Source organism: Carassius gibelio, chromosome B23 (genome assembly GCF_023724105.1).
Source record: "Carassius gibelio isolate Cgi1373 ecotype wild population from Czech Republic chromosome B23, carGib1.2-hapl.c, whole genome shotgun sequence".
Lineage (NCBI taxonomy): Eukaryota > Metazoa > Chordata > Actinopteri > Cypriniformes > Cyprinidae > Carassius > Carassius gibelio.
Genome location: NC_068418.1, coordinates 11,316,454 through 11,326,717, shown reverse-complemented (window position 1 = coordinate 11,326,717; position 10,264 = coordinate 11,316,454). Strand labels below are relative to the sequence as shown.

The window sequence follows — 10,264 nt, the reverse complement described above, 5'->3', positions numbered from 1 at the left end:
CTCAGTAGTTCAATAACCACTTGAAGCACTTGAAGCAAGTTAACAAATCAGTGGATCTGTCTTGTTTGACTCAAACGAGTCAGTGGAGAGTGAAATGATTCTCAGTGCTCCAGTGTGTTTACTACAGTAGTGATGAATAATTCAGTGTTATCAGACTCTTACCTGTTTAACATCGTATCTGTACACTACTGCTCAAAAGTTTGCTCACCAAGGCGGCATTTATTGGATCAAATGTAAGACAGTAATATTTTGAAATCATTCCTCCAGTCTTCAGTGTCACATGATCCTTCAGAAATGATTATAATATGCTGATTTGGTGCTCAAGAAACATTTTAATATTTTTTGGAAATTTGGTTTTACAGCTTTTATTTGAATCAGAAACATTTTGAAACATCACCAATGTCTTTGTCACTGTTTATCAATTTAACGTTTCCATTTCTTTCCCAGAATGTTAGTGTAAGTAAGTGTGACTGGAACATTGGCATTATGGACTATGTTAAAAACTTAAAGTTAAGCCTGTTGGGTCATTTTTTGGGTTCTTTTTTCCATTGTTGGGTTTTTTTTTTTTGTGTTACCCAGCCGCTGGGTTGCTAAATAACCAATGGTTGTTTTTTACCCAACATTTTAAAGAGTGTATGTAAATTCAGAAATAAGTACTTTTAGTACTAATTATTAGTGCAGTTTTAAGAGAGTACTTTTACTGGACTAATATGTTACCAGGACGTCTGTTCTTCTCAAGCAGAGGATGTACTTTGTCAAATGGTAACTCAATGAAAATTCACATAAAAATGCTTTTGTTTTACAGGCTTTGGCTTAGATTTTAACCTGCAACCAGTTCTTACCATAATCGGTATATACTTCATTGTGAAAAGGCCAGTAATGGCCTGGCAATGGCAGATCTTCCTGTCCACCTTGGCTCCCCTCAACCAGTTTCTCTTTGATCATTTTGGATGGGGAGGAAGCTTCCTCGTCGGAGTGATGCTCAACCGTTGCATGGCAGGATCCCTTACGAGACCCATCAAGATAAAAACAAAACTAGTATCTCTTCAGCTTCGCGGTGTGATGTCCTGTGCCATGTGATGTGTCATGTACTTTGCTTGTGGTGTGATGATGCTGGCTGAAGGTGAACTATTACAACTACAGATGGTTGGAAAAGGAACAGAAACAGAGAAAGGTGGAGGGGCTAGAGATCGGCTCAGCCAAAGAGCTTGCTGTCAATGAGGACAAAGACAGTGAAGAAGAGATCAAACTCAGCACAGAGGAAGTAGGAAACTCCATGCACCTGCAAAGAGTTATGAATCAGTCTTGCTTTGTTAAAATCTGTCAAATGCTATCCATCCGTGTGTGTCTGTCATTCTATCTGTCTTTTGTTCAGTCTATCTAGATCTGTCATTCTTTATCTGTCTTTATCTATTATTGAGAGAAGCGGAGGTGAAAATTATTTTATAATCTTACCTGTGGATTTTATTAAAGCTTCAACACATTCTAACGAGAGACATGAAAGTATTGCCACGACTGACCCATCAGAATCAAGTATTCAAGAAATGCATTTTTATTAACCAGCTTTTCTTAGCAATTTTGTCTGTTTTTTTTTTTTTTAATGGATCATATAGGTTTCCATATGAAAATGTTATGCTAAAGGAAAAACAGACGAGTGGAAATGATCTGTTATCTATTATAACAGACATTAAGATTAACCTTGACAAATGAACACAGTGAAATGTCTTAAAAAACATTTATTTATCTAAATTGTTCATTCTTTACACTTTGATCAAAAAACAGTTGGTTTGTTTAATGTATTTAAACTCAGAACACACCACTTACATCTCAGAGCACCAATGTTACTGAAGTCAGGAGAACTGATCGGTCATATAGTTATCATAGTCTCTGATCTATGCATAGTAACACTACAGGCCTTATTTAAGAGTGGAATGTATGCACCAGACCATTAAACACATTCCAGAGCTTTAAATGCATTTGCTGTGCAAGCTCTGCTATGTACATATCCATGTTTCAGACCCAGACATCCTTGTTTAAAGGGATAGTTCACTCAAGATTTGCTTGCCCTAATGTTACCTGCATGCCTTTCTTTCTACTCTGGAACACTGATTATATGAAAATATATTGTGGGTTTTCAACAGTGGAAAGTAAGTCATACAGATTTGGAACAAGAGAGTGAGTAAAATGAAGACACAATTTTCACTTATATAGACTTTCAATAATAATAAAAAAAAACACTTTGGAAGCATGGCCTTTTCATTCGACACACACAGAACAGACATGAACAGAAACCTATTCAAGTAATAAAAGCAAAGAGGGTTACAGCTTTAGCCAGGGATGTTTGAGACACTGGGCTGCGGTTGCCCTCCGCTCTGGCAGGAAGTCCAACATCTGTAACAGGAAATCAGAGAAAACTGATGCCTCTCTGAGGAGAAGGTGATATTTCTCTACCAGCACTTCATACAGCCCCCACGGACGGAGCACAGCTATTCTCCGCAGGTCACCTGTGCAACAACAATCATAGTTAATAATAAGACTGCTGTAACACTTCTGTTGGAGAATAACAGATTCATCTTATTTCTGTAATAAACATATAATCGTCCTTGGATTAAATGATGAATTGAACCTGTCGCCACACTAAGATGAACTAGGAAAGACTAGTGTTGCACTCACCCTTACGGTTGAAATACTGATGGGAATATTTCCCAGACAGAGCCACAGACACTGGGATCTTACCCAGGAGCTCAATAATATGAGCCAGGTGGTCTAGAAATAACAAAACGGTCAACCCCACAAATCTACAAGTTCTCTAATAAGAAGATCGATGATGTGATGGCTATTAAATAGTTTACCTTCCTCTAAGGAGAAATTCGGCCCTGCTTTTGGTTCAAATAGGGAATCTCCAGTAGCAAGCTCAAATGCCTGTTGAAAAATAATAAAGATAAAAATAAACCGTGTCAGGTCGTAACTGATTACGTCATCTGAATTATGTAATCAAATCTTGAATTTGAAAAAAAAAAATGGGTACTTGTAATTAGAGTATATTACATTTTATAATGGATTTAATGGATTTTTTTAATCTTCCTAATTCCTACTGTGTCACCCCATTTAACTTGGACCATATTCACATGTGTTGTGTAAATAAACCATGTATGAAACAGACCATGCTTCTACATTTGGATGAAAAAAAGACCTCTCAAGCAAATAAACCATGTATGAATCAAATAATTGTGTAAGTTACTAAACACTGGTGATGTATAGCTGTCAAACACTATCATATCCACTGATCTTTAGTGATTCTTATATTAAACCCAGTTTGGGAAACCCTGGTGTAATGTAATGTATAATTAATTTCATGATGTTGACATAAAATGAGTAACAGAGATTGTTTTCATCATGATCATCATCAAAATTAACTGTTATAATACAAAAATGTGGCTTAAAACTACAAACAACAAGATCAATGCCTGCTTATAATTAAGTAATCCAGTCATGTGCCACACAGTCGTGCACTTCTGAAAGCCCAGAAGAAATGTTCTCTCAGGATGAGTCTAGTTCGCGGACAGCTGTGGACTCACCAGACAGGCCACACTCCAGATGTCAGCCGGAGGACCGTATTCAGAGCCCAGGAGGACCTCCAGAGAGCGATACTGTCTGGTCTGGATCTCTTGACAAAAGTGTTTGTACTATAACAACAAGAAAAGAGGTTCAGTAATCCAACCAGGTACAAACATCAAGTAATGTCACTGATTCATATGCTTCCACAAAGTTTGCCTTTGAGGACAGCGTTATATGAATTGACTGAATATAGACTGAATGTGTCGCACCACCCAACACGAGCTGCCAAGGTCCGCAATCTTCACCGTGATATTATCCAAGTTTCCAGGTGCTTCTGCATAAAAGTAGTAGATGGTGACTCAATGCTACATTTATTACAGGGATTCATTGTAATGGTTCACTTCCTTCACATTTCAAGATTTTCTAACCAGGATCCTGGAGGAGTGTGGTTTTAATGGCTGTAGAGTAAGTTTGTGTCGCGTCCCCCGGAGGATGAGACGAGGACTGCGGCGTGACACACAGCAGGATGTTCTCCGGCTTGATGTCTGTGTGAATGATCTTGCAGTGACTGTGAAGATACGCCAGACCTTCAAGCACCTGAGACAGATCCAGGTTTTCAGGTCTTGTGCTGATTTCTTTTTAGCCGCCAGGTCTACTGCGTTACATTTCAGACACACATTAGACGTTTCTGACCTGAGTGATGACGTGTTTGACACAGGTGAGAGAAAGGCCTGGATTCCCAAAACACACTTGCCAACAGCGCAAGTCCGGCCCCAGCAGCTCCAACACCAGACAGATATCTACACAGGGGTCAAGAATCAACTCTCCATATGTACTGCTGCATTATATAAAAGACTAAAGTTATTTCCACGGAACAGAACTTGGATTATTTTTATAAAGCAGTTTATCTTTTAATTTGCAAGTTTCGATACATGACTTTTCACTGTCAGTTTCCATATGTGGTCACATTTATCGTTTACCTGTGAAATTTCACTGTCAAAATTCTGCAAATGAAAGGTCCTACAGAATGCCAGTCATTATGAGTGGTGCTATACATCATTTTGCCAGTAGGTGGCAGCATCTGACTGACTTAATGAGTCATTTAAGTCATTCACTCAACTGATTCATTCAAACACACCGACTCAATCAAAAACGAAGCAACATGTGAATAAAGATGACCATATACTGACTTAATTTACTTCTTATATTTCAGCAATCAAGCTGTTAAATGTGATTAATGTGTTCGCTAACGACAGCTTAAATTTAGAATCACTAGTAATGCCGGATTTGCAAACAAATCACTCTTTTTATCAAAAGACCAGAGACTGTTCGTGATTCAGTTTCAGCACAGTTCACTCAGGCACTGGATATTTTGCAAACGTAACAAGATATTTTATAAAAAAAATTAAAAAAGCACTTGATGAAGTAGATATTTAAATACAATTAACTGTAGGAAAATAATCTCTTCCATTGTTTGTCAATGAAGCAGCACTTTATTGCGTGTGCAACTTGTAGGCCTACTGCAGGTAAAGACGGTTTATATATTTATATATGATGTAGGCAAACAATATCAAAATGTATACATGGTTTTTGAAAGTTTAAAACATCCCGAATCAAATCCTAAAATGCTAATTTTACTATGAAAAGGTGATGAATATTATTTGGCTAGTGTTTATTATTGTTGTAAGTGCTTTATTTCACATACATGAGATTATGAAAGGATACGAATGCCGTTCACACCAGCTATCTTAAACTCATCCAGTAACTGCACTATACGGTCTTTTAGAGGGTCGCGGGCTGTGGGACCACTGGCCTGGAGAGAGATAAAAGGTTTAGAGATGTATGTGAAAACATACAATGGAATAGAGACAAAGAACCAGAGAGAGAAAGAGAGAGAGAGAGAGAGACACTCACACATCGCAGTAAAGTCAGTTCATCTTGTCCAGCTTGAGTGAATCCAGCTCCGCTTTTCAACACTTTCACTGCCACATGCCTGCCTGACCTGCAAAACCACAAACACTTGAGAACTTTTAAACACACACACACACATCAATATACACAACACTACAGATAGATCACAAAGTTTCAGTACCTGAGGTCAATGCAGAGCCATACAGTAGAGAAATAACCCCAACCCAGCTTTGACAGAACCTTGTATCTCTTATTAAACACATCTCCCACCTGGACTGGGTGATACCCACCTATAGAGGGAGATATGTCAATGAAAATAAAGGTTCATAATTGGCATCTGCGGTTCCATGGAGAGCCTTTAAAGCAACACTATGTATACTTTGGCGCTCTAGCGGTTAATAAACAGAACTGCACGCATTCCGCGGAAGAACATTCTAACCGGAGCTACTTCTCCAAGTTTATATCTATGGCGATTCACGCAGATACGTGTTACTCCGCAGCGACGAACAGACTACAATAGTCCAAAAAGAACCACTTATTATAAATGTACCGTAGTGATTTAGAATAAGACAAAAAGGCTGTTTGGTAGATTAATTTATGGTGTACTCGCTCATTATATACATTTAGCAAATTTTGAAAACATACAATAAAAATAACATAAAAATGAACAGTGTTGCTTTAACATCCATGGAACTTTTTAATGCACCACAAAGATTAATATTCTTCTTTATTCGGGAGAAATGGTACTTTTAAGAATTGTTCATTGGAGGTGAACCAGAAAGGGCTTTCTATAGAATCAATATTGTATATTAATGACGTTATTGACTACAAGACTCTTCAGTCTCTCATTTTATGCCAGATGTAGAGGCTCACCGTAGCAGTAGTCTCTTGGATCTTCATGTTCCTCTGTGTAATCAGGTTCAAGATGTGTGTAGCTCCTAAGTGTTTTCAGCTTAGAGTCCATAACCGCATCAGACCTGCATTAGAACCCAACACAGACGTATATTATATATTATATTATATTAGTGACGTCTGACTGTTCATTTATACATATTCACACACATATGATGCAAAAAGTAGAGTCATAAAATTTGCAGATGTAAGCATACATAATTCAGTGGTTGCTGATGTAATGGAGCATGTACAAAAGACTAAATCCGTGCTGTGTATTCTTAGACAACCATAAACGTCCATCAGAGGTGGAAGCACAGCTCTTATCCTGACACATTTGGCTCACCAAGGGTCAGATAAGTCAGTACCGCATTTAGATCTCAACACCCGCTGCTGTGGGAGTTTACAGCAGCATCTGAACCGTGACCTGAAAATATATCATGCAACTCTCTGTCTGTCACTCATGGCACACAAGACTCTGGAGGGCAACGTGAGGGAATATTCCCACAGTTAAACTCACTGTAATTTTACTGACACGTGTAAAAGTACCATTGCATGCACTCAGTACAAATCATAGTATTGCTTTAATTACACCTGATACTATCACTGTACCATGGTATATGGTTTATTTTACTAAATATATATTATTAATATTAACTGTTGTTCAAGTGTTTTGGAAATGTGCTATGAAAAATATATAATTTTTTTTTTAATTGATATAGATTTTCTTATATTATTTGTCATTTCATTTATAGGTGATTAACCTGACAGCAGTATACATAGTATATATAATTTATAATATATACTAATTAATTAATGAATTCATTCTAAACTTAAAATTCTATAATTATTGTGATATGTCTGTGTTAAAACAGTGAAGACCAGTCAAGAGACTGTGAGTGTAATGGCACATGGCAGGATAATTTAGGCTACTTCAACTACAGAAATATTGATATCTATCCAAGTATGTCTTTATATCAAAATAACTACTTAGAATAAAACTCAAGAAATATCAATTAGGTGGATGGAGTTAAATGATCACAAAAAGGCTTGAAGGCTTTAAGTCTGAAAACCAGTGCTATAGACCAATAAAGCACATACTATATATAAAGCAACATAACTCATCTAAATATAAAACAGACGTTTTCATTATATAAAGATTAACTTCTGCCAACACTAAGTGTGCAGTACAGTATTCTGGTCCTGAAGACCAGTGTTTACTGCCAAACAACTGCAGCCAAACTCTCTCATTTAAACTTTTTATAGAAGAATTGAGAGACATTTACTAGATGGAAACCAAAGGCCACAAAACATAATCTCTGACCAAAAAAACAACAACCCAACAGCAGCAGATTTTAAGATATTTAAAGTAAAATATATACAGAAGCATGCTGAGTAACGAAGCGTGTTGTACTCACGATTTGGTGCAGATCATGTGCTTTGTGTTTGTTTGCATGATTTCATCAGAGGTCTGGAGCTGCTTATAGATGCTCATCCTGACTTTATGATGGTGGGGGTTTCCTAAACCCTCCACAACCCTCTCACTTTCCTCACCTCTCTCTCTCTCTCTCTCTCTCTCTCTCTCTCTCTCTCTCAGAGTTGAGAGATATTCTGAGGAGACAGGTGTCTGTGCTGCTCATTTTAACTAAAGCATAGAAAACAGAGAACACTGAAGCTGGCAAAAAAAAAAAAAAACATTAACAAGAAGCTGAAGCAGCTAAAATAAGTTGTACAAAGCCACAAGAAACCAACATTTTAAAGAATAAGATTGCAGTATTCTGCATAGCAGCAATAATTCAAAATGAAGACACTAGAGAGGGGGTAAGTGTTTATCTGTAACATATTTAGGGCAGTTAGTATTACGCAGTATTTGGAACGGAATGTAAAGCACATTTTACTCACACATGACATCACATATCTATAAAAAGACTGCAGTATTCACAAAAACACCTGCTGTGCAGTCTGGAGCATGAGTTGCTGTGGTTTCTGTGCATTGTGCTGAAAATAGCCACCAGTTATCCAGGAAAGAGAGAGAGAGAGATATACAGTAGCTATCTGCCGTTAATATGAGCCTGTTAACACTTACTAGTTTAAGTCATAAATACTGTAGAAATTGGGCTGTTTGTGGGTGTGAAAAAGTAGATGAAAGTAGATGAACGCAAAATACTGTATATATTTAAATGAATGCAGATGAATGAGGGATTTTAAATTGCATGTAACATAATGATTTGATGCAAACAAAACACTAAAATGAAAGAGAATAAAACTTTTCTAACATTTAAATTAATTTATAATAATGAGGGATAGTAAATTTCACAAAAGCAAATAATAGTTGTGTATGAAATTAAAATCTTAAATTTTTTTGTAATTGTAGAGATGTAGAGAAAACATGAAAATTTTAAATTTTTTATATTTATTGAAATTGCTGTAGAGGAACGTCATGCATGTTTAAACTACACAGAGCAATGATTTAGCAAACTCAAAACATATTCAGGTCTCTGTTTTGGTATTTGTTGCCTTTCAAGTCACAATTTTCTCAGTTTATTCCTTGTTTGATTTGGAAATGCACTGTATTGTGGATGTCAAATATGTTGTGAATACTTTTTCGTGTTTATTTTAAATGCCGTCTGTAAAACGTATTAAATGTATTTTATTAGATGCATTTTATGGAAGACACTGTGCTATTTCAGTCTGATCGCAATCCAGATAATTTACAAACACTTTTTATTCATAAAATCTGTATTTTTTAGGATTTTTTAATGTTAGGCTAATTCTCTTCCTAGCGTTCTCCCCTGGGCTTCGTACTCTAAATGGGACGTGTCTCAAAACTGCATCGTGGGTTATAAATAGATCACTTCTACTCTCAGACCACCAACTGCCAAAGTGATACAGTTTGACTAACACAAATCAAAAGCAATTATCTGGAGGAGAAAGCAGCTGAGAATTAATCACAAGGCACATAATAACTGAACGATGAGTTCATTAGCAATGAGAAGGATTCAGCAGGCATTGAAAAGCTTGGAGTGGATGAGCTTTTATGGCCTTGAGTTGAAGGTGTTTATCTTCCATTAAAAGTGCATCGGGCTTTCCATTGGCCTCAATAACATCAGCTGTTGATGCTTTGCTACTGTGCTAAAATAGCCACCAGCATTTATCATTGTTCTATAAGAGTAACGTGTTTTCATTAATTACTACTTTTTAACTAAATTTATAAAAGGAATTGTTTTATCTCCAAAACAGCAGTTATGCTATAACAACTGTATGTTATATTAAATCAATTTTGCACCACTAATGTCAATGTGTATGTGCACTGATTGGAAATGAGATACTCCTGAAGTAACTTCTATAGGGTCAAAATCCTCTGACCTTCAGTCTCTGGATGGTTTCCAAACACACATGAAGGCACTTATCACTCAGTACCTCACTCTCTCTCTACACACACACACACACACACACACACTTCGGAGGGTCAGTGCCAGTGAGCTGTTTGACCCGATCTTATTTAAAACATAACATGAGTGAGTGACCTGGTACTGAAGAGTAAAAGATTAATATTTATTGACAATATAGCCTACCATTTGTTAGGATCACATCACGATTAAAGCAGTTAGTCAGCATATGAATGCATTATAATGACTAACAATTCGATTACAGCTATTCATGTACACACAGGAAGCAGAAGTCTTGATGTTTGTCACCTATAAGAGAAGACACTCCTGAGGTCTTTTCTCTGACAGGGATTAAAGATCCGAGGATAAATATACACCGTCTCTCTGCTGCGGTCCTGCAGAGGCTGGTTTTAGACCTGGCGGACGGGCAGATGCACATATCCTGGCTGAAGTCAAAGCAGCACACATAGAAAGTCCTTTTAAGGTAAATCTTTACTTCACTGTATGAACGCAAG

The 10,264-nt window shown here is 37.0% G+C and overlaps 1 protein-coding gene across 1 annotated transcript; it reads right to left on the bottom strand.

Moving 5' to 3' along the window:
- Nucleotides 1–1,717: 1,717 nt before the first annotated feature.
- On the bottom strand, nt 1,718–7,914 carry si:ch211-220i18.4 (SRSF protein kinase 3). Its single transcript, XM_052594753.1, has 12 exons — nt 7,779–7,914; nt 6,343–6,446; nt 5,651–5,759; nt 5,473–5,560; nt 5,284–5,371; nt 4,252–4,358; nt 3,987–4,155; nt 3,828–3,892; nt 3,579–3,686; nt 2,853–2,922; nt 2,674–2,766; nt 1,718–2,504 (listed from the first exon to the last, which is right to left on the bottom strand). Exons 1-12 carry the CDS (start codon nt 7,853–7,855, stop codon nt 2,320–2,322), a joined length of 1,263 nt encoding a protein of 420 aa, XP_052450713.1. The 5' UTR covers nt 7,856–7,914; the 3' UTR covers nt 1,718–2,319.
- Nucleotides 7,915–10,264: the final 2,350 nt, after the last annotated feature.

What these genes read in the sequence shown, in the direction of transcription:
- si:ch211-220i18.4 (XM_052594753.1), bottom strand. Translation starts at nt 7,855, where the DNA reads ATGAGCATCTATAAGCAGCTCCAGACCTCTGATGAAATCATGCAAACA. An exon ending in AACTGACTTTACTGCGATGT is followed by an intron (nt 5,372 to 5,472) that starts GTGAGTGTCTCT and finishes ATCTCTCTCCAG; the next exon opens with GCCAGTGGTCCCACAGCCCG. An exon ending in TCAAACACGTCATCACTCAG is followed by an intron (nt 4,156 to 4,251) that starts GTCAGAAACGTC and finishes GATCTGTCTCAG; the next exon opens with GTGCTTGAAGGTCTGGCGTA.